Here is a 23,034-nt window from a genome sequence, read left to right on the forward strand (position 1 = left end):
CGTGATTCACGAGGTGGAAGAGTCCGTCATTGAGGAGCAAATTAGAGCAGCGAATCGTATTGCTTCCGTTTCTACAGACTCAATCTCATTACCAAGTAAACTGCCTGCATATAATTACTGCAAAACTCTCTCTAAACTGGTAGGATCAAAGTATCACTGGAGAGATGTTTCTTATACTTGGCAAAAAAGATTTAGAAGATTTGGCTACTGGGTTTGCTTTAGAGATTGTGGAGGAGGGGGGGATTGTCTTTATAATTCAATTATATCATCTTTGAATCTTAGTAATACTAGCGTTTCTATGCTTAGAAGGCTAGTTGCAGATCAATTTGTGGGTATTAACACTACATCATTATATAGTTCCGATGGAAATACAAAGACTTCGAATATTGAGAATGTAATTGATACAAATGGAGAAATTTCAAATACCTTAAATTATAATAATACTGCTCATCCTAACTCTAATTCGACTTCCAACAATACAGAGCTTTTAAGTAATTGGAACGAAACTACTTACTTAGAGAGAATGGAAGTTCTTGCTACAACGGAAGCCTTTGGTGACTGGAAAGATCTATGGTCTCCTTCAAGCATACTAAATAGCAATTTTCAGTATGGAACAGATATATCTACAAACATTAAAAAAGCACTTTTGGTACACAAATTTTTGTCCAAACCAGGAAATACCCATTGGGGAGCCCAATGGGATGTAAACTATATAGAGAAAATCTATAATGTCAAAGTTATAATACTATGGAAGAATAGAGGAATCTTTTACCCTACACTTGGAGATCAAGTGGATTACACAAAAATTGTTTTAATTTATTACGATGATGCTATAGGGCACTTTCAAGTAATTGGGCTCAAAAAAATGAACTCACCTCCCAAATCTGACTTAACTTCAGTGTTCAGTAAGGAAAAAATCCCTACTTCACTCAAAAAATTATATAAAGATGATACAAACAACGATTTAGACTAATTATTTAGCTTACCTAAGAAATTAATGTTTAGTACTAAGCAATGTAATTTCAAAAACTAAGTCGGCATTCTTGGGTATTACAGGAGGACATCCTCTTGCACCATATCCTAGTTTTGAAGGGATGAATACTCTTCTAGTTTCTGTTACTATCATTCCCTTAACTCCCTGATCAAATCCAGGAACTACCTGTCCGCTTCCAATAATAAATGAAAGATTTCCACTATCAAACTTTTTGCCGGTTTTTGCTAATCTACCTTCATATTTAACATTAACTTTGCTTCCTACGAGAGCAATCTGAGGAATATCTGATTTCACATTCTTTGAAATAGATAAAACTTCATATTTTAATCCATTTGGAAACTCTTTCTTGAATCCTGGAGAAATAACATCATTCTGAACGTTCTTTATCTCTTTTGTCAAAGCAGAAGCTTTTTTTTTATCTTCAGCCTTTACTTTTTCTATTGTTTTGATAACTTTTTTCCCACCTTTCTGTGGCTCTTTCTCTGATGCTGTTGATAATGAATCAGACTCTGATTCTGAATCGAAGTTTTTCATTTCAATATCCTCTCCTTGCTTCTCTGATTCATCACCTTCAAGCGAAGAAATTTCAGATTCTTCATCATCAGAATGGTTAGCTTCACAGCATCCATCTTCACAACAGTCTTGCACTGGTAGATTGGCAATGCAATCTACTACACCACTTCCTTTACAGTACAATGTTGAGCCTGTCGGAAATTCTTGTTGATGAATACATGCATTTGGTTGAGACTTAGTTACTGTCGCTACGATTAAATCGTCCTGTGGATATCCCTGATCGGTTGGAAACTTGACGTATACACTAACTTGAGTACCTTCTGTTAATGTAATATGTGACAAGGTTAAGCCAAATTCGCTAAACTCAAATTCATTATTGTTCTTTGAACCCTTTGTTGACAAAGTAAATCCGATTAACTTAAACATTTTACTTAATTTTCCTAGAAATGTTTCTCTATCAGTTTATGTAAATTTAACTCTAGGGCCTAACTTGACTATAAATAAATACGTGGCGCCAAACCTCCGATATATGGATTATTCAGCCAGGTGAGTGGGAACGGCAAAAATAAAGCTAAAAAAATATCTGAAAAAAATATGAAAAATAGAATAGTACAACGATAGTTAATAGTCAGACTATTAGACATTCAATCTTGTACTTTATAAGAGGATTAAAACTTTCAAATACCGTGCAATCTACCTACTAGAATAAGCCTTATTAGAGCTAAATTCAGCAATTTCTTTCATACGTAAATCTCGATAATAGACAATATTAGATTACCTGGTATATTGACCAAATAGCAAAGAAATTCGAGCTCCAAAATGTACCTTTTGGAGAATGTTGACTTTAAAAAAAACCTTTTATTTATTTAAAGGTCTTCGTCATCATCTTCAATTGGTGCATTTGCTGCCTCACTTAATTCTCTCTCAGCTTGAGCAACGAGAGTTGGGTCAATATTAACTTCTGGAGCTTTTGCATGCTGACCGACCAATTGCAAAGCTGGCTGATTTGTTAATCTTCTTGCTAACCACAAGAATGGTTTCTCAAAGTTGTAGTTACTTCTTGCAGAAATATCGTAGTACTGGAGGTTACGCTTTCTATGATATTGAATTTGTCTTGCCTTAACCTGTCTATCCTTAACATCAACTTTGTTTCCAACCAAAACGATTGGAATATTTTCGCAAACGCGAACAATATCTCTGTGCCAATTTGGAACATTCTTGTATGTAATTCTGGAAGTAACGTCGAACATAATAATAGCACATTGTCCCTTTATATAATAACCATCTCTGAGCCCACCAAATTTCTCCTGGCCTGCAGTATCCCAAACATTGAAGATTAATGGACCGAAATCTGTGTTAAACTTCAATGGATGTACTTCAACGCCAATAGTCGGAATATATTTCTTTTCAAACTCTCCAGTTAAGTGGCGTTTTACAAGTGTAGTTTTACCAACGCCTCCATCGCCAACCAATGCAAGCTTGAATTCTGGTGCTTGAGCTGCCATTTTCCTAAAATATTAGTAATCCTTGTTTAAAAATCTTTGCCAATAATAGATTACTCTAGGACTGCGTATTTTTACCTTTATTAGGCCTCAAGTAATATTCTGTCTCACACCCACATGATTAGGCGGCAAGTTATTATCATTTCTTGTACCGGCATTTTGGTACTGGGTCTCTTAGTAAAAATGAATAAAGGGTGTGAAAGAATTAGGAAGAAGAGTAATTTAATGCGATTGAACAAATATAGGTTTAGATGTGTATATAAGTCTACACTTGCAGTCTAAACTGCAAGCCATAGTTCTATTCTTATTTAATAGAGTAATAGCTCATTGCCCCAAGAGACATGCTCTGATTTCGTCTGCTCTTTTAGAGGCAACATCAATAAGTTGGCTCAGGTCGTTTTTTAACTTTCCTGGAGTGTATTTGCTAATGCATTGGGTCTGTAAAGTGTTGATTTGGCTATCAACGCAGCAAATAGTAACGCTGCTTCCTATCGAGTCCTCCATGTAGTTTGGATCGCAAACCCATATGCTATCATTAAGGTATGAAAAGGAAACAAATATTGGAACTTTTTTTAGAAAGAAACTTGAACTATCTTGCATCATTTGTTCTCTTTTAACTTCATCTTTAGAAACCGGATCAGAGGAAATCCTGAACCAATTGTAGTCGTCATCCCAAACCAAGTTCTTAGGTAAAATAGTATTACGAAGGGATGCAATCGATGCAATTAGTGTATAATCCAATGGGTTTCCATCGTAAGATAGGCAAACCACTTTAATGTCAATCAACCAGTGTAACTCTTTACCCTGGAATTTTGTTATGAATGCTTCCTTGTTAATAATGCGTGAGTCATTCAAACACTCTGTGATTGAATTGGAGACAAAGTTGGAATGATTAGGGTTGCCTGTAAATCCACATATGGTTGGAAGTTCTAAGGAAACATTTATTCTTGTATTTGTTATGGCATTATTTGATTCTTGATCAAGGCCTGTATGAATTATCTGGGGGTTACAACAGGCAATGTACGATGATTTCCCTATTCTGACAGAGATAGCTCCATAATTGCTAGAGCTTAGCTCGTTCAATTCTAGCTTAAAATTTCTACAAACTTCAGGTTTCCTTCCGTCACACCTTACTCCTTGTTCCAAGAAGCGGTTCAAGTACTCATCAGGTCTTAAATACCAAAGTGAACTCTTATTCATTATAAAACTGTCATTACAACATTAAATCCAAACATATGCCGTTCTCTTTTTAATTCTCCATTAAATATGTTTCTCGACATCAAATACTTAGTATGGCTTAGGCGCCAAAAATAAGAGGATGACACCCAATCTGCATGTTTATAAAATTATGAAAAACTATTTAATTGAAATTTAAGAATTTGTTATGTTAAAGCCACAAAAATTGTAATTACTCTTTGCTATCACGCTTATTTAAGTGTTGTAGACTAAGATGCAAAGCTCTAAAACCATTACCGATCAATTTGAAGAATTGATTAAGAAAGCAAAGACATTGAATAAAACTCACCCAGTAGTTCAAGAAGAAAATGTGAACGATAAAAATAAAAAGAATGAATTAAATTCTGCCAAACTTGAAATTTCAATGCTTCAGAAGCGTCATGAAATGTGTGTTGTACAAAAAAATGCTATTAAGGATCTAATCAACCTCCATAAGGAAGAATTACAGCTTTTAGAAAGTGCCTTAAGAACAATTGAATCTGAGGAGAAGAAAGTACTTGAAATAATACTTAGGGAAACTCTTGATGGTGATTCACTTACTAGAGCAACATCTGTGGAAATGGTTGAGCGTGATAATGACTCTGCATATACAAAATCCATCCTCCCATCTGAAGATTTATCTACACAAACTACTTATGAGAATTTAGAACATGAGGTTTCAAAAAGCTATACTAGTTCTAATAATAGAGATCCAGAGTACTCAAATGATGAGTATTCCTATAAAGATGAGCTAGAAAGTGATGAATCTAATGATTATTCAGATAATTCTTCAGAGCAAGAAGACTTTTCTTCAAGATATTCAACTAATAGAGTAAATACAGAAAGAAAGGTCAGGTTTTCGATTGATGACTTGGGGGTTAGCTCAGAAACTAAATCGAATAATGCATCAAAGTCCAACTCAAGTTATAGTGTTACAAATGCGGCAAGGCCTTCCAATTCAATTAGAACTACAATAAGTATTCCTCAAAGATATAATTATATTAGAAACAGAAATTCCAGTCTAATGAAAGAGATTTCAATTAAAAAGATACTGGAAGGTAACAGAAAGCTAGATATGGAAGAAAAAGATCAAGGCCAAAGAGAATTGGTGAGAAAGCTTCATACATTATATTCATCTAAAAGATAGAAAAATTATTTAGGTATTTTAAAAACTACTGGCTTGGATGCCTTTGCATTTTGAATCAAATTTGAGCACTTTGATGTACCGACAATTCTTTCAAGAGCTAAGGAATTTTGCCAATGAAAGAGAGTAATTGCTAGTGGAGCAGTAGATTTTGGATTACTTTTATCTGGGCCTTGTGAAAAGTTAATGCTTTGAATACAATCCAGATAAATACTCGGGTAGATTGGAGGACCACAGAATATCACCTTTGTTGCACCTTTAAGAAGGTATCTCCTAAAGAATAAAAACCTCTCTGTAGTTATTAAAATCGGGAGCTCTCCTTTATAAAATGCAAATCTATTTCTAGAAAGTGAAGCATTTGATGTTGACTCATTACATGAAGCAAATATTGCGTTTTGTTGAAGAAGGTATTTTCTAATCCTCAGATATATTACATAATTTGAAAGTACAATTAATACTCTCTCTGTTTTCCCATCTAAAGCTGCCAAAATATCAGGATAAAGAGTTGAACCAAAGTAATTAAGCAAACACTCTTCTGGCGTCCCTGTGTCACCTGTCTTAATAAACATTTGTTGAATTCCCTCCACTAACTTCGGCGCAATATACAATGGTAAATTCTTCTCCATGTATCCTATTATCTTCTCTAGTGGTTTCCATAATCTTATAAACCCTCTTCTATTTTGTGTATGGTTTCTAAATAATGAATTAATATCTTCTATTCTACATGCAGAAATCATAATTGTTTGTCTGAATTCCTTTGAATTCCCATCTAAGAATGTTTGGTACACTCTTCTAATATCGCAGTTTCCTAGTGATTTTTTAGGAAGTTTGTTCATCACTTTAAATACATCAAGTATATGATCCCAGTTTTGCATAAAAATTATGTCAGCTCCAAAAACTAAACAAACTTCGATACTTGAACAGAACGAAATATCTGAACCTTTTCCTCCTTCACTCATCCCCATCACTCTTCTAATACCTAATGGAGAAGCAATAATAATATCAGAGTTGTCAAAAGAACTGTATAGGTTCATTCCAGATTTGGTAAGCTGAATGCCAAGCTTAAATTCGTCATCATGGTCTTTACCTTCAAAAAGATATCTATAAAGCTCATCATTTCTGCCTAATTTACTTTCTAATAAATTTGTTTTGTTCTGATTTTCTACGCTTTCAGCCTTTTGATCCTTCTTAATTTGCTCTTTACCTTCATTGGTGGCTTCCTCATTCTCCGAAGAATTATCAGGAAGCCCAAATTCTTCTTCAAACCTGTCATATCCTCTTAATACCTTTCCATGGGGTAATATTGTAACTAAAGTATCTACAAGTTTCTTAGCAACTCCTTTGAATGGACACAAAATTAAAACTCTGCATCTATTGAAACCTTGATCTCTGAATCTATCATCTCCTAAATTATCAATATTAGAATTACCCTTATCCTTAATGGCTTCTTGCAATTTTGAGTTATTATTCATTACAAGCTGTCTGGAGTTATATATATGTCTACTAATATGTAACATGCAAAGTGACATTGCCCAAGGAGAAGTAATGGCTTTTAAATTCGAATATTCTACATCAATGTAGCCATTAACAATCCCATAAAAGGTATTCAACTCATCCAATTCATGAGATTCTAGAATTTCAAAAGATTCCACATGCTTTCCCCAATTTTGCCTAAATTTTGAATCCATTTGAAAATTAGCCAGATTAAGTTTTCCTTTCCTAAATTTTGGAGTTTCTAATATTAACTTTTCAATGTCTCTAATCCTATCAGACACTTGGGAACTCTCGAGTTTGAATGGACTAAAACCAGGAAGATTTACTATCTCCTTCTCAGTTTTCTCTTTAGATCCTGCAGTCACTTTGCAATTAATCTCAGGAATTTGTTGCATACCATCATTGGTATAGTCAGCAAAATATTCGCCATGTTTTTTAGTAAAAGTTATCTCGGTTTCAACATTTCCTTCTAATGCTCCATTATGAGTATCAATTGAATTAGTGACCTCTTCAGTGTCATTACTTTCAGCTTCCTTTTCCTTTGAAGATTCCTTTAAATTATTTTGAAAGTCATTTCGAACAAATTGCATCCACTTAGAATATACATCTGAAGAATTTGAAATAATCCCATTTATTTCTCCATCTAAGTCGCTTAGAGTACTATCAGAATCAAATTTTCTCGTATCAGTCCTTATTTTTTTGGAAGTAGTACCAATTGGTCTAGAATTGCCATTTTTAGATTTCAGACTCCGATATTTCGATCTGAGAGTCATTGTATGTTGAATTCAAGAAACATATAACGAGGTAAATGGCATAGATCAACTCAAATGATTCTAAGTTTTGGGAAATAAGCAAAGATTGGAATAAAATTATAATTGTATTTGGAAATATTCAAAAAATCCCTATGACTATTTGGCGCGAGCGGTTAATATTACTTTGATATATTGCGGACATAATTAACTTGTAAGGTAAGTAACAAAAGCTGCAACAGAATAAGAAACAGTGCCTGGGATAAGTCCACTAATAAGCATTGTAATTGCAGATCTAATTGGAGGCATATTGCAGAATTTTCCTTTAACATATCCCAAAACATAAAGTGTAACAGCACAGCAAATACATGCCGTAGAGAAAGAAAGTGCCTGGGAAAACTCGTTGAGTAGATCAGATAGAGAAAATATGTATTTAAATGAAACAAAGGAAAGCATTGGTATGAGTCCAAATAGTGCGAAGCTGAAAAACATGAAAGTAGCAGTTTTTAGTGGTGAGGGTTGAGAGGAGTCACCTTGCTCAATTATCAATCCCAATTCCTCAAACATCATGTTTGATATAAAAAAATCCTTGTATTTAAAAGTTAAATCTACCATTTTCTGTGCATCTTCTTCAGAAAACCCATGTTTTAACTGATATAAATTGTACATTTCACTTATTTCTTCCTCTGGGTAATTTTCGACTTCCCATTTTTCTCTTTCTTGTTCAGAATGAACAAACTCCTTTTCAGCTTTAGAACTAACATACTCTCCAACTGACATAGCAAATGCATCTGCTAATAGACTGCCCATGCAAATTGTAAAAAGCTGAATAGTTGTAAACCCAGCAGCAACGCAGCCAGAAACAAGTGAAAATATGGTGATGATCCCATCTAGACCACCAAAAACAATGACCTTAAGTAGTTCACTCTGAGTTCCAAGATGTTCCTCTTTATGGGGATATCTTTTGTGTACTAAACTAAATAGAATATATTTTTGTTTGAAGAATTCATCATTAATTAGCCGTGTTTCTAAACAAATAAAATTATAAAACTTACGCTGACCTTTCGATATCTCGCTCTCTATACGCTTCTCTTGCTTCCTCCAATCTTTCACTTCGTCTAAATATGCTATTATAAAATCCTTTAACTATAGTATTCATCTTTTTAGGAGTACAGACTAACTAATCCTCAATTTTGAGAATATTAAGACCAAAATATATTTTTGGTCCCAAAAATAATTAAATAAAGATACTTTTTTCTTTATATCCTCCTTAGCTGACTAAAAGTTGTTTATTTAATTCCTAATTGAAATCAATTGTTTTCTTTTAAATTGGAAAATAAAAATATATTATTTGAGCGCGCCAAAAATATACTTTTCTCCAAGTCAAGCATATACAAGAAAGTATAGAATAAAAAAAATTTAAGAAGAAAACTGATTCAAATAAAAACTATTTAAATTGCCTTACCAAAATTTATCTTAATGTAACAAAATTTTAGTTGGTCTACCTAATACGAAAAATCCAATTTTTACATATTTTTTCAATTATATTACTAAACGCAGCGCCTAAATATTACTCGATACCGGCATTGCATGCAAAATACTGTCATTAAATGCCCCACATTCTAAATGCAAATCTTAGAAAAATGTCATCAATTAGCATGCAAAAAAAAAAATATTTAAATCTTGGAAAAAAGAGAGGCAAATGCTTGAATTTAATGATTAAATTGATATATTTTGAGAATTCAAGTTAAGGGTTTATTTTAATTATTACTATTAATATTCTTATTACTAATATTACATATTAAAATCCAAGTTTAGTCAAACAAGAGAATCTGCTAAGTTTCTTTCAACTAAAAAATTATTACCTAATAAGATAGATTCAATTGGAGAATATAAAAGAAAATAGAAGAAAAAAGAATAAGAATAGATAATCAAAGGTGTGTATCAAGTATAAATAAATTATCTCAGAGATACCTAAGACTTGGAATAATGAACAATATATTTGGGGAGCCAAGAAATGAATTTTGGTATAGAATTAACGAACAAGCTGCAATTAGAAGAAACCATCCAGAAAATGATCTTCTTCAAATTTCAGATTCATACAATACCCCAGGAATTAAAAATAGGTTTGAAGGACTAATTTCAAGCTACTACCAAGAGAATAATGGTAGTAAAAACCTTTTAATGAGTACAGGATACCATAAGAATGTTACAGATAAGAACTCGACTATGGATAAGAAAAATATTGGAAGTACCTCTATTATTAGATTTCACTCGCACTTTTTAAACATGATGAAAAAGGGATTAATATGTTTTTCATGTGGTAGTATTCTGAGATCAAGCTTTGGAAGCAAAATTAACTCCGATATCAACTCAATCCAAACATGTCCCAGTAATTCTGATGCTACAGGATTTACATGCGTTGTTGAAACATGTGGAAGATCAATCTGCAATCCTTGTCTTCAGTTTTCTAGAGTTCATGATGTATCTCTTTTTAACTCCGAGCTAAGTACCTGCATAATATGTGAATATCAAAATGAGTATAATCAGAGAAACCCAATTAACCCGAGAGCTCCCATTGAGTGGCACTGGACATTTCATACTCCAGAAGATTTAACTTTTCTTAGAAAGGTCAGAAGTGGATTGATCAATGGAAATGGGTTACATATTGAACTTAGTGGAAAACGCCAGGGATGTTGGAGAAGGAGAAAAGATGGAAAAAGAAAACACTTCAGTTTTAAACAACACGGTGGCTTTTTTGAGAGTCGAGCTGTTGCCCTGGAATTCAAAGCTGTTCAAATAAAGGCAGGAGGCCAAGATTACCAATCAGCTCCACTAATGATTACTGCTATTGGAGAAAGCTACTCGGAAATTGTGCCTAGAAGAATTCATAGGGGAAACCAGGAACTACATAGTCACCAAAGACTCATCCTAAGCAGTATTAATGATGGATCTTGTGCAATTTGCTTTCAAAAACAGGCCAATCTTTGTCAAAATGCAAGTGCAAACGCCACAATTGAATCTAGATTTTCCAGTTGCGTTGCATGTGGAAGATTTTTCTGCCACTTGTGTATCTTGTATATCCGAAGCAGCAATCCATGTAGTCCAATAGCTGCTCATTTCCTAAGTGAAAAACTTATTTGTGCTTTGTGTCAACACTTGAGCGTTCAGCCAACTGACAAGTTTGCTCAGTTTATCCACGACTTTTGTTCTCTTTTACCATCAAATACTCCCCTAATCAAATTTGACAAGTATAATATGAAATGGAAAACGCCTTATGGTTCTGTCAGTGTTGTAGAATCTGGAGGGATCTTGGAATCCAGAAGAGAGGCCTACTGTCAACTTGAAACTGGGCAAAGCTTAGAAGTTACATGCTCATATGATAGGAATATATTTTATGGTGAAATTGGGAACAAGCTTGGTTACTATACACAATTTGCAAAAAATGGAATGCTAAGAGTCTATGGCCCATTTGAAACCTATGATGAAGCTGGAAGAAGGTGGGATTTGGATGCTCTCAAATACTATGGGGCAGAGAAAGCAATGAGAAAGGCATTCTTTCCAAAACTTTTGACCTGGCTTTCTCTCCCTCAAACTTTACAAAGATACTTCCTTGCTCCTTGGATTGTATGGTCAATGGATAAAGACGATAGTTGTCAGAAATCCCAAAAAAAAGTTGGACTTACAAATAATCCTATCACCAAAACATACGATGTTATAATCATTGGAGCTGGAGTTTCTGGTCTCAAATCTGCAGAAGCCCTACTTAACAAAGGGTTCAGTGTTCTTGTGCTAGAAGCTCAAAATATTCCTTTTGGACGAATTTCCAGTTACAACCAGTGGACAAATCATAAAAGAAGACTTTCCAGTGAAATTTGCTTTTACAGAGAAAAAAGAGATACTAGGGAGAGCTCCAGAGAAGCTGATAGGAAAAAGAATAATGACGAAAATACGGAAGAATTGGTTAGCCAGCTTTCTGAGGAAACAGTTTCCATGGCAAATGAACTCATCCGGCTTTCTCTCGAGTTACTTGAAGAAGTTGTGATTGACATGTTTCATCCTCTTTCAACAGTTCTCGAGCCTCCAATCAAAGAATTTATGTGTAAAAGTGGAAATGATTACTTTGAAAGGGTTAATCCAGCTAAATTGGTCCTTCAGAGAATTAAGGAATTTGGAGAAACTGTCAACTGGAGGTGGATTCTTATTAACTACTGTCTTCCGCTTTCCTTGAAAAGGTTAAATATTAAGAATCTCTCCAATTTCTCAAAAAAGTACATAGAAAAGGCAACATGTGGTGATTATGGAGAGAATCTATTCAAAAATATCGAACAGTTCTACTGGGAAAGACTTCCAAGATTTGTAGGATTTGAAGAACTCCCATGGAGGGAGTACTGGTGTTACCCCAAAAACAACCTTGAAAGACTTAAATTCTCTGCAAGCATATTCCATCATATCCAACTGCAGAAAGAATCTATTATAGAAAGAAGCTTTGATGAGTGTGATCTTATTGACTGTGAACTTCAAAAGTTAATCCAAAACAACGAAATACTTAATAATACTCATTTTAATAGTCCGGTTTCTGATATACTATACAATAACGAGACAGATCAGGTTAACGTTAGAATTAGTAATGGAACATGGTTCAGCTCTTCATGCGTTATTTGTACTCTTCCTATTGGAGTTTTAAAGAAGAGTGTCCAATCATCTGAGAATAATCCTGGGAATTCTAATAAAGTACAAGGAGCTCAATGCCAACTTTCTAATATATCTTCATTTAAGAATTCCATCAAATTTATCCCACCATTGCCTTATGAAACTATTAGGTCCATTAAGCTATTGGAAATGAACAGCTACACTGAATTATTTTTAAAACTAAGTATTAATCCAATTCTTTCTAACTCAGGGTCTACTCCAAGTACAAATTGCAACGCAATCTCTAGCTCTCCATCATCTATCATCACAACCTCAAACTCCGTCAAATGCGAAAAGGAGTCGGATATATACTTTTCGAGACTTGCAGATAAAATACACCATCTAGACCACCCATGCATAACTATGTATACCCATAAAGATATCCCAAATACAATCATGTGCGGAATTACTCCTCCCTTAGCCGAAAAGATATGTCCACAGATTGAATCAGAGTCTGATTCAACTCCAAACCCAGAATTCTTGAGTCCTCAGCAGCTCGCGAATATTTGTTTTGGGATACTTAAAGAAATTTCTCCAAAAGATCTCGAAATTGATCTTTTGGACTTTTATGTCAAAAGCTGGAAAGATGACCCCTATTACTTAGGAAGCATTCCAATTCATTCCAGCAATAGTAAGGAGTCCAATATTAATCAACTAATCAAACCACATTTTGAGGGGCATTTGTATTTTGCAGGGGATGGAACTACTGTTGATGGATTTGGTTCTATTCAAGGAGCTCTTTTAAGTGCTAAAAGAGTGACTACCCAAGTTTCCCAATTTCTATCTAATTAATTAATTAACTGTTTCAACTTCTAATTATTGATTTCTTTTGGTCCTAAAACTAAAAATAGTAAGAATCCAACAAATAAAAAGGATAATTCAGAAACCTTAGAACCTTATTGATCTATTATTTAATATTTAGTCAATAAATATACTTAAAGTCGAAAATATTCTCCAAATAGTACTTTTGATGATTATCCAAAATAATTAAATATGAACTCCAAGTATAACTATGAAACTTGGAAAGTTTTATCATTCAACTTTCCAAGGTCGCATATTTGAATACAATAATTAATTAAGGTAATTTTTATTCTATATATAATTATATCGAGGTAAGCTTTAATTAACTCACAAAAATAGTATCCCGAATCATAATACAGCTCCAACAGTCGGCTTTGCATTTCTCTTATCGGAATCCCTCCTCCTTTTGTCAGAAGAAACACCTTTGGTTAAAGATCTACGACTAGCTCGATTGTTCTGCTGAACATTTTCATCATTAATCATTTCATTAAACCTTGAATGTAAATTTCTTGGAGATGGAAGAACAACTCTGCTATCCCACATAACATATTTAGACCTATCAATATCATCAAACCATGGATGTAAAAGAGCGTTTTTACAAGATATCCTTTTGTTTGGATTACAAACCAATAATTTGGATAGCAAATCAATTGCAGAAGCATCAGCTAGCTTACAAAGGTTTTTAAGATTTTCCTGTACATTGCATGTCCACACAGGGAAGTTCTTGTCAAAGTATTTGAGCTTACCAATCTCAGGCCAACTTTCCTCAGTTGGGGTTCCAAAATACCTAAAAATCCTCCAGACCATATCTATTTCGCATTCTCCTGGAAGAAGTGCGTGACCGCCTCTTAGTAGTTCTGCCATTATACATCCAACAGACCAGACATCTACAGAAGGAGAATATTTATCAATCCCCAATAGGATTTCTGGAGCTCTATACCACATAGTAAGAACATCATGGGTATACTCTGGTATTGGTAGTCTGCAGGCCCTAGCAAGGCCAAAATCACCAATCTTAAGAACGCCATCCATTCCCATAAGTACGTTTTGCGGCTTCAAATCGCGATGCATTATATTGTGAGAATGGCAATATGCCATGCCATTCAATAGCTGAAACATTAATTCTTTAGCCCATGCGGTATGTTCTGCTATTGGATTCTTTAAATCAGGATATCTATCCCTCAATTGCTGAGTGTGAACTTTACAGTGTTTTTTCAAATCATTTGCACAGAGCTCAAAAACTCCCATTAATAATGGAGAGCCATCTGTTGGCCTGCTATAATGAACCTCATATAAGTCAACTATATTCGGGTGGTTTAAAGTACGTAATATATCCAACTCACGAATGGAAGTGGCAGGAACCCCTTCATCCTCGTGCTCTTCAAGGTGAAATAGCTTTATTGCCACAAGGTGGGTGGGGTTGTTTTGGTCATAAGCTTTCACAACTCGCCCGTAGGTTCCACTTCCTAAATCTTGCAAAACTACATAACTTGTTGTTTTTGATTTAATCACCGTAGTTTGTTGCATTTCTTCAAATTAAGTAATTAACCTTGTGATTTGTATTTTTCTTCAATTTAAACTCATATAAACTATTAAAAAAAAATTAATCTCTTCCTTCTGAGTAAGAGCCAAATGCCAATAAGTTAATCCTTTTCCTTATTTAACCCCTGTCCACTTAATTTTGCCACAACATAAGCTTTCTCTTAATATGTAGAAGTTTTAGTATAGTTTAATTTCTTTTTTACCTATATTGCGAAAAAAAATAACAATTCACTGCCAGGAGGCGAACCAAAAACTCTTCTTCTGATAAATCCTCTTCCACTAATCAATATTTCACGTGGTGGTATCTCCCACATGTAAAAAAACATTACTAACACACTCTGCACACCCCACATTGCCCGCCCAACTCTTGCATGCACCTCACTAATTAATGTCGATAATCATTTTAATGAATGCTTTAGCAAATTAATAGTTCATTGGAATTAATTATAGCCACTAAAAATTATTATTAAGTAAAATAGTTTAATCTAAATGAGAAATATGAGTCGAGTTTTAAGTCTGTTCAACATTTATTCTGGAAAAAAATTATTGTTAGATGTAGCAAAGTAAATAGTAAAACTTAAATCGAGTAATGAATATTTTCTAAGAAAGTGAAATTATATGGTATGACATTTCGTGCACCATATTTCCATTTTCTGCTTTTGTTACACCTTCATATCTTGTTTTAAAATAATTTTTTCTCATTTTATTTCTTTATTATAGTCAAAACTAAGGCGGGCACGTGTGGGTTATGTAATTTTTGTTCCACTAGCATGGAGGGAAATAATTAAATTTTAGTGTGGAAACAAAAATTGTCACTTATGAAAGGAAGAATTTATTAATATATATTTTTTTCCTTACTTAGAGTTATTGCACATTCTTCTTTATTTAATTAAATTAAAAGAGCTGAAAGATGTTGATGGTTTGACAGGTTTAAGTTTCCTAGCCATTAATTAACTTTTTGAGTAAGAATAAGTTAGACGGAGTATAATTTAGCTTTTTTTTTGTTTACATTAAGAAAAAAATGAGTCTAGAAAATACTCATTTAGCTGAGAGTTCTGTAGGGGAATTTTCTATTTTGAAATATGTAAAGAGCGAAACTCTGGTAAATTTGTGGTTAACAGCATATTTCGAGAAAAGAATCAAAAAGAAACAGCTGATGAGCATTAATATTGATGAAAGCGTTCAAGAAATCATCAAAATTACAAATTCGGAAAATCAATGGATCCCACTGAGGATTTCATGTGGTTTATTAACGGGTGTAGTTAAACTTTTTTGCCATAAAGTTGAATATCTTGATAATAAATGTACAACAGTATTCACAAGAATGCAGAACTTCAGTAAAAACTTGCACAGCAATCCAAATAATTTGAATTCTATCAAGTTTATTAATAAGGAAGGATCAAATCCCAAAATAGATAGGCCTCAAAATCATTCGAAACAACTAAAAAGTGTAATAGACATTGAGGATATAAATTTAACTCTGAATATAAATGAGAATTCAATAGACCAGTTGGAAATGGTTCCATTATCCCAAGTAACTGAGAGGAGCGAGAATCCAAATTTAGAACTGACTTTGAGTCAAAGAAGCGACCAGAATCTGTATCAAGCAGGTTCAATGCCAATTTTACTAGATATGGAATTTGATGATTTCATTAACAATGAAGAAAATGAAGACGCAGATGTAGAAATGATGATAGAAGATAGATTGATAGTCAATGAGTCAGGAGTAGAGATTGATTTGGAGGCAAATATTGAAAAACGCCGTGGTGCAAGCGTGGATTTTAGTGAAATCTTGGCTAATGGACTAGAGGAAATTGGCTCCATTGAAAGAGGAAAGCTATCCGAACATGGTAGCAATGGAGATTTGCTAGATATTGATAATAGCCACGAATATAGGGGAAGTATTAATACATTTAGAGCATCTCCCATTTCCGGCTCAAATAGAGATAGCATCGGAGGATTTTCAGCTGTTTTAGATACGCTTGAAGATTCTGGAAATAGATTGAGTATTTCAGGAATTACTGAAAGTATTTTGGACAAAAACTCAATATTAAACAATATTTCAGCTTTGAATCTTCCAGAAATATCAAAATCTGTCAAAGTTAGTGAAGCTTATAGCGGAAGAGTAGGAACAAAAAGAATGAAAGTAATCGAGATTCCTCAAGATATTGTAACTTCTTCTAGGCCATTGGAAAATGGAGATAAAAGTCTAAGTATTGCTTTCTCTAATAGTAAATCGGATGTAAAGATATTGAAAAATTTAATTAATTTAAGCAAGAATTCTGAAATGGGGGTTTTAGGTCTCAACAAGACCCTTCCAATACGACTTTCTGACGAATTCCTCATGAGTTTTATAAGTAATGAAGGACATAGAGTTAAAAATATCAGGAAAAGAACCATCCAGAAAAACAATAAGTCTTCATTTGTATCTGAGTCTGTTAAAAGAACTTCAAATCCTTCAATAAAAGCATACTCTTCATTTGAAAGCCTTGAAGACCATGCTGAACAGGAAATCTATACAAATTCTGTTTACGAAGAACTAAATCCCGATGAAGAATTCCAAATTAATACTCCTGTAAGAGGCAAAAAGTCACAATCTCAAGACTTTGACGAAAAGGATGAATTAACCTTTACTCCTTGGACAAATTATTTTGGTACTGCACAAAGAAATATTATAAACTTATCCCCAAATACTTACTATGATGATGAGGAAAAAATTCAATCGCTATTTTCATCAAGAGAGGTAAAAACAATGGAATATTTAAATTCTAAGTTTTCAAAAAGTGATAACCTAACTTTTGATGAACTTGTAAAAGGTAGCGACGCTTCTGTAGTTGCTCCCATTTTCGTCCAAATACTACATTTAAAGTCAAAGTCTATGATAGATATTCAACAAGAAGAACCATTTGGTAAGATTAGTATTTTCCCAGTAGTAAATAATGCACATAAAGTAATGTAATTAGCTCACAAAATATTATAGTAGACAATATTTTATAAGTTATGAAAAGTTGTAATAGCATGTATAGTTATATTATTTTCAAAAAAAAAACGTCGTTTTCACATTTCATTTTAACTTTTTTAATTATTCAATTTTTATTTTGCCGGTATGCTTTACTGCGCATGCATATTATTAAAAAAAATATTTACTACATGCGCATGTATGTGGACAGGTCAAAAAGTTGCATGCCACAAATTTCTTAAAAAAACTTAATTAGAGCAGATTAGTAAAAAAGAGTAGGGAGTATTTTCTAGAAAATATGAAGAAAACAAGGTTAGATTGGTTGATTGCCTTTTTTCTATTTTTTGGGGTATCATTAATAGAGGGTAAGAACGATGGAGGTATATTAGAATCAATCTTAGGAACAACTTTGAAGGAATTAAGAGAAATCCATAATTGATACTCAGAATTTGGGAGAATCTAATGATACAAAAAAGTTGAACGAAACTCAAATATTAAGTGATGCATATGAAGCAAATATCAATAAAGATAGAGATAATGTGCCAGCAGCAACATCTTCACTATCTAAGGCTTATAATCCATTAAAACTTGGAGAATTATTTATAGTACCATTGACTTCAGCAATAGCTGATAATTATTATCATAGTTATGGTCCAGATGGAAGAGATTTATTTTTACCAGAAAATGGTATCAGAAGAGGAATAAATCATTGGCTATCAGATGGAAATTCAATAAAGAAGGATATAGTTTACTTTACAGGAATTCTTTCTGAGCCCAGAACAGTTTCAGGAATTGTAATTAACTGGGCTTCTTCTCCAGGAGAAGTTCGTATTGATGTTTCAAAAGATGGATATACTTTTGAGCAGGCAGTAGATTGGACTACAAATAGATTACCATCGAAAGAATTTGAGCAAAAGCTATATTTCAAAGAAAAGCCAATTCGTATTAGTAGAGTTAGAATCGGGATGAGAAACCCAATTCACACCTTCTTCGGAATTAATTTCACAGGTTTGTTAGTTGTTGGTGCTCCAATTGTTCAATTAACAAGTGGTATAACATCAATGACGGAAGAATTCTGTTGGCAAATTGAAAATGGAGATATTTATTCAAAGGGTGCAGAGCTCGTATTAGGAAGTTGTATTGAAGCTGTGGCATCTGGAGATAGTAGAGAAATCTTTGAATTCAATAGTAAGGGTCAATTATTTAACCCAGTAAGTAAGTTGTGTGTACGACTTAAAGACAATGTTGTAGGTGGAGGAGCTCTGGTTTTAGATGATTGTCGTAAAGCTAGTGATGGAAGTGGATTATTCGAATTAATGCCAAACAATCAGCTCAGATTAGCTAGAGGTGGGAATCTATGTTTAACAAGTCCAGGGGATAAGCCAGGAGTTGCGAATGTTGCATTAAACTCAGCAGCTAGTTCCACAAGTGTGGTTAAAACAGGTATTGAGAATGGTCCGGCAATGGCTGTTGATGGAAAGGATACATCATATTGGTTATCAGATTCTTTAACTCCTGGTAAAGATTCTGCAAATGTTAACTTTTTGATTGATACCGGTTCAGTTACAAAACTTAAAGATATCTTTATTGAGTGGAAATATCCTGCCATTGACTTTAATATTGATTTAAGTGAAAATGGAAAGGAATATCAAACCCAAGTTTCTGTGAATAATAATGGATTAATGTCAACCACTTATTCATTAGAAGGAAAGAAAGCAAGATATGTCAAAATTCAAATGACAATTCCAAGCCAAGATGAGACAGGGAAATATGTGTATGGTATCAAACAGGTTAGAATATTCAGTAATACTATGAGAAGTGCTGTTGAGGATTGTAGTACTGTTAAACAACATAATGATGGTAGAGACAAAATATTCCCACTCCCATATAATGGTGATAATTTTGCACCCGGATTATTGTTAAAGGCTCACGGAATTAGTGTAAAGAATAGATTAAATGAATTACAAGAGCTTTCTGGTAAGGTAACTTCAATATTACCAAATTTGGATGCCTGTAGAAAGACTTCTGATGGAAGAGATAACACATTAAAGATGCAGGCAACCAAATTAGGATTTTTGTCAGAAAAATTGGAGAAATTAACTTCCGACTATAATCTCGAGTATAAGTTTACAAAGCCATCTTTAGGAGGTTCCGAGTTATATCCAGGGGAAGATTGTGTTGCTATTAAGAATGATAAGACTCAGGATGCCATTAGTGGTTTTTATTATGTTAGACCATTCTGTTCAACCAAACCATTGAGAGTTTACTGTGATATGAACACTGGAAACACAATCTATCCAATGGAAATGAGTGTTCATTCTTCCAGAGCAGCCTCTTCAGCATGTGCAACTGTTGGATTAAAACCATTATTGTTAAGGGACAAAAAGGAATCTGTTGCAGGTATTAAGAAGATGTTGAATATGATGAATATCAATGATAACAGAAGAGTTATTCCTTTGACTCACGACTTTGGTTGTGATAATCCTAAAGGATGCAATTCACAATTTACACAGTTAGGCAGTGGTGTTGAAGAATTTGTTGCTGCATCTCCTCAGGGAGCAGCTTCAAACTCTACATCTGAAGCACTTCCAGAACTGGTTCTTTGCAGTACAAATACCAATTTGAAGCATGAAAGCAATGCAATTTCTTTGTCTTGTGAAAGCAGATTCTCTGATATGAATGTATTTAAATCATCTCCTCTCTTAACTTCAATTCTAGTCAAGTGTCCAACGTCATGTAATCCAGAAAATGGAGGAGTTGTAATAGGTTCTGATGTATACAGAGATGATAGCAGCATTTGTTTGGCAGCAATGCATGCTAATACTCTCAATAGATCAACTGGACTTGCTCAAATTACTCCAATTGAAGGGTTGGAAAGCTATGGAGCATCCATTAAAAATGGTATTTCTAGTGTTGCTTATACTGGAAAGCGTTGGAAGAAGAGTTTCGTAACTTCCAAATACGAAGGATTATGCCCAAGTGATAGTAGCCTTTCAATGTTAATTTCATTTGTGGAACTGGAAAATAAAGGAAATGAAAATGTTAACGTTACCAGCAACTATACAATGCCTCAAGCAAAATCTCTTGGAATGGGAGTAGCTGTGGATACTTTTGAAGCAATCAATATGATGGAACGTTATATGGATAACATTGGTGGTATTACTTATTCTCCAGCAATGAAAGAGTCTATTGGTGGTAGCCAAGTTCTGGTTTCAAAGGTTAGAAGTCAATTAAAACCAACTCAAATTATGGATTACCATACAAGAACTTCAGCTGACGATATGTTGGTAAGATTGCATACTGTCTCAAGTGTATTATACTATCATATGGAAGAAATCTTGGAGACAATTGTAGAACAGGAAGATTTATTAAACAAAGTTCGTGAACTGAAATCAACTCAAACAGGATTTGACAGCTTTAAGATGCCAATTAGCGATTTTATTCAGTTTGGTAAGATATTCGAATCTTGGGATACTCCAGGATTAGTTAATGGAGTTGGAAATTGGAGAATTCTTTATGAACCAATTGGTGGAGGAGGAAGAAGTGGAGTTTTGGGTCAGACAAGTTCAGTTGGTCCAAATCTCCCTGATAGAACTGTAGCTATTGGATCCTTCTCAAGAATCAAATATAAGAAATTCTATGATATTGATTATCATGTGGATGTTTATGTTGATAGTTACGAAGGTTCTTTTGGTTTGACATTCAGAATGCAAAACTTCGAGAGATACTATCTTTTAGAGATTAATCAGAATAAAAATGGTGGATTTAAAAGACTGATTAGAGTTATGGATGGGCAGAAGAGTATATTGTCCACTAAGTATGATGGTGGATATGTTACAGGTTCATGGCACCATGTCAGAATTCTTTTAACCGGTTCAAGAATTCAGATCTGGGTAGGAACCGAAGCTAACTCAGTACAAGATGAAAATAAGAAATACTCAAGTCCAGTTAAAGTTTTTGATCTATATGACAGCACATTATTATCAGGGTCTGTTGGATTCTTCTCGAGTGGAATTAGAGGAGGAGGAGTATACTTTGATAATATTAATATTGAAGCTAAACCATGTACACAACCAACAATAATATCATCATTACTAAGGCCAAGCGCACCTCCAACAGCTCCAGTTTGTAGCAGCTACAAGTCTGGCTCCTTTGGAGGAGTACATAATGAATTTATGTTTGTAGATCCAGAATTGTCAAATGATGGTCCTTCAAACTGGGAGTTCCGTTCAAATGTTGGAGGATTACAAACCAGATCATTGATCCAAACTAGTAATATTCACAGTATTAGCTCTGATAATATTGGTACTCATGCAATTTTGGGTGGAAATCGTCAATGTAACTCCGGAGTATTTGAATATTCATTCTTCCCACAATGTCCAAATGGTATTATTGGTGGAATTATTCACTATGAATCAGAGTCAAACTATTTAATCTTTGAAATGGGATCATATTATTCCAGAATCAGAGCTATCAAGGATGGTGTAATTAAGACTATAGCATCTAATGTATTTGTTGGATACCAGGTTGGAGTTTGGAATAATGTTGAAATCCAATTTGGTACTCTTGGAACAAAGATTCTTGCAAGTACCAATAACTATGGTAAGACACAATTATTGTATTCTGGTTCTCCATTGGGTATCCATGATGGTTCTGTTGGTCTCTCATCTTTCAGATGTCCAGGTGTTGCTTTCCAGACTATACAATTAAAGCCTTTGTCAACAATGAAAAGTATCTCAGGTTTATTTTTTGAAAAAGATTCATCATCAAATACGAAAGAAGAAACCAAGACTCAGGATGGAAAGAATTTTACTACTACTTCTGAATTCAATTTGGATAGTGAAATGACTTGTCAAGCTGGTCATACTACTTTGAGAAAGAAGGACTGTGAGAAGCTTTCAGGAGGAAAACAATGTGAGACAAATTATTGTTCATACTGTTGTGAAAATGGTGCAAATAGAACATCAAAAGAGCAATTAAAGTGTAAGCAGGAATGCCACAAAAAAGATGTTATGGATGAAAAAAGCAGAAAGGTATTAAAGAAACTTGGAGATTGTCACAGTGAAGATGCTATCAAATTATATTCTGATAAGTGTAATTTCACTGAAAGAAAAGGTCAATTTAGCATTAATATGCTCGATGATGAATGGACTAAACAATTCGTATGCTTTGTAGATATGTGTCAGATGTGTTGCAATACTCAGCCTATGGATGGAGTCACAGAAGATTCCAAAGCTGACGAGGCATCACTATCAGAATGTTACTTACAATGTATTTTACAAGATTATAAAACAATGTCAATATCTAAAAGCAGGAAATAAACAAATTAATTTTATATAAAATATAACTTTCAGTAAATATATATATATATATATAATAATAATAATAATAAAGAATGAGAAGACAAAAAGGAGGAAGTTCTGAAATAG

General features: G+C 33.8%; 11 protein-coding genes across 11 annotated transcripts; 5 read left to right on the top strand and 6 right to left on the bottom strand.

Annotated features, from left to right (window-relative positions):
- The first annotated feature begins 298 nt into the window (after positions 1-298).
- Chro.70033 (hypothetical protein) lies at positions 299-973 on the top strand. Its single annotated transcript, XM_663258.1, has 1 exon — positions 299-973. The coding sequence occupies one exon, from the start codon at positions 299-301 to the stop codon at positions 971-973; it is 675 nt and encodes a 224-aa protein (XP_668350.1).
- Positions 974-994: 21 nt separating this feature from the next.
- Positions 995-1,933, bottom strand: Chro.70034 (immunophilin/FKBP-type peptidyl-prolyl cis-trans isomerase). Its single annotated transcript, XM_663259.1, has 1 exon — positions 995-1,933. The coding sequence occupies one exon, from the start codon at positions 1,931-1,933 to the stop codon at positions 995-997; it is 939 nt and encodes a 312-aa protein (XP_668351.1).
- A 440-nt stretch (positions 1,934-2,373) lies between these two features.
- Chro.70035 (GTP-binding nuclear protein ran/tc4) lies at positions 2,374-3,012 on the bottom strand. The annotated part of the gene is made up of 1 exon (XM_663260.1): positions 2,374-3,012. One exon carries the CDS (start codon positions 3,010-3,012, stop codon positions 2,374-2,376), a length of 639 nt encoding a protein of 212 aa, XP_668352.1.
- A 321-nt stretch (positions 3,013-3,333) lies between these two features.
- On the bottom strand, positions 3,334-4,209 carry Chro.70036 (exosome complex exonuclease RRP43 (Ribosomal RNA processing protein 43)). Its single annotated transcript, XM_663261.1, has 1 exon — positions 3,334-4,209. The coding sequence occupies one exon, from the start codon at positions 4,207-4,209 to the stop codon at positions 3,334-3,336; it is 876 nt and encodes a 291-aa protein (XP_668353.1).
- A 250-nt stretch (positions 4,210-4,459) lies between these two features.
- On the top strand, positions 4,460-5,371 carry Chro.70037 (hypothetical protein). The annotated part of the gene is made up of 1 exon (XM_663262.1): positions 4,460-5,371. One exon carries the CDS (start codon positions 4,460-4,462, stop codon positions 5,369-5,371), a length of 912 nt encoding a protein of 303 aa, XP_668354.1.
- A 5-nt stretch (positions 5,372-5,376) lies between these two features.
- Chro.70038 (hypothetical protein) lies at positions 5,377-7,635 on the bottom strand. Its single annotated transcript, XM_663263.1, has 1 exon — positions 5,377-7,635. The coding sequence occupies one exon, from the start codon at positions 7,633-7,635 to the stop codon at positions 5,377-5,379; it is 2,259 nt and encodes a 752-aa protein (XP_668355.1).
- A 183-nt stretch (positions 7,636-7,818) lies between these two features.
- Chro.70039 (hypothetical protein) lies at positions 7,819-8,421 on the bottom strand. The annotated part of the gene is made up of 1 exon (XM_663264.1): positions 7,819-8,421. One exon carries the CDS (start codon positions 8,419-8,421, stop codon positions 7,819-7,821), a length of 603 nt encoding a protein of 200 aa, XP_668356.1.
- Positions 8,422-9,600: 1,179 nt separating this feature from the next.
- On the top strand, positions 9,601-13,095 carry Chro.70040 (hypothetical protein). The annotated part of the gene is made up of 1 exon (XM_663265.1): positions 9,601-13,095. The coding sequence occupies one exon, from the start codon at positions 9,601-9,603 to the stop codon at positions 13,093-13,095; it is 3,495 nt and encodes a 1,164-aa protein (XP_668357.1).
- A 357-nt stretch (positions 13,096-13,452) lies between these two features.
- On the bottom strand, positions 13,453-14,631 carry Chro.70041 (cell division control protein 28). The annotated part of the gene is made up of 1 exon (XM_663266.1): positions 13,453-14,631. The coding sequence occupies one exon, from the start codon at positions 14,629-14,631 to the stop codon at positions 13,453-13,455; it is 1,179 nt and encodes a 392-aa protein (XP_668358.1).
- Positions 14,632-15,667: 1,036 nt separating this feature from the next.
- On the top strand, positions 15,668-17,605 carry Chro.70042 (hypothetical protein). Its single annotated transcript, XM_663267.1, has 1 exon — positions 15,668-17,605. The coding sequence occupies one exon, from the start codon at positions 15,668-15,670 to the stop codon at positions 17,603-17,605; it is 1,938 nt and encodes a 645-aa protein (XP_668359.1).
- A 965-nt stretch (positions 17,606-18,570) lies between these two features.
- On the top strand, positions 18,571-22,926 carry Chro.70043 (hypothetical protein). The annotated part of the gene is made up of 1 exon (XM_663268.1): positions 18,571-22,926. One exon carries the CDS (start codon positions 18,571-18,573, stop codon positions 22,924-22,926), a length of 4,356 nt encoding a protein of 1,451 aa, XP_668360.1.
- Positions 22,927-23,034: the final 108 nt, after the last annotated feature.

Source organism: Cryptosporidium hominis, assembly GCF_000006425.1.
Source record: "Cryptosporidium hominis TU502 chromosome 7 CHRO017005, whole genome shotgun sequence".
Classification (NCBI taxonomy): domain Eukaryota; phylum Apicomplexa; class Conoidasida; order Eucoccidiorida; family Cryptosporidiidae; genus Cryptosporidium; species Cryptosporidium hominis.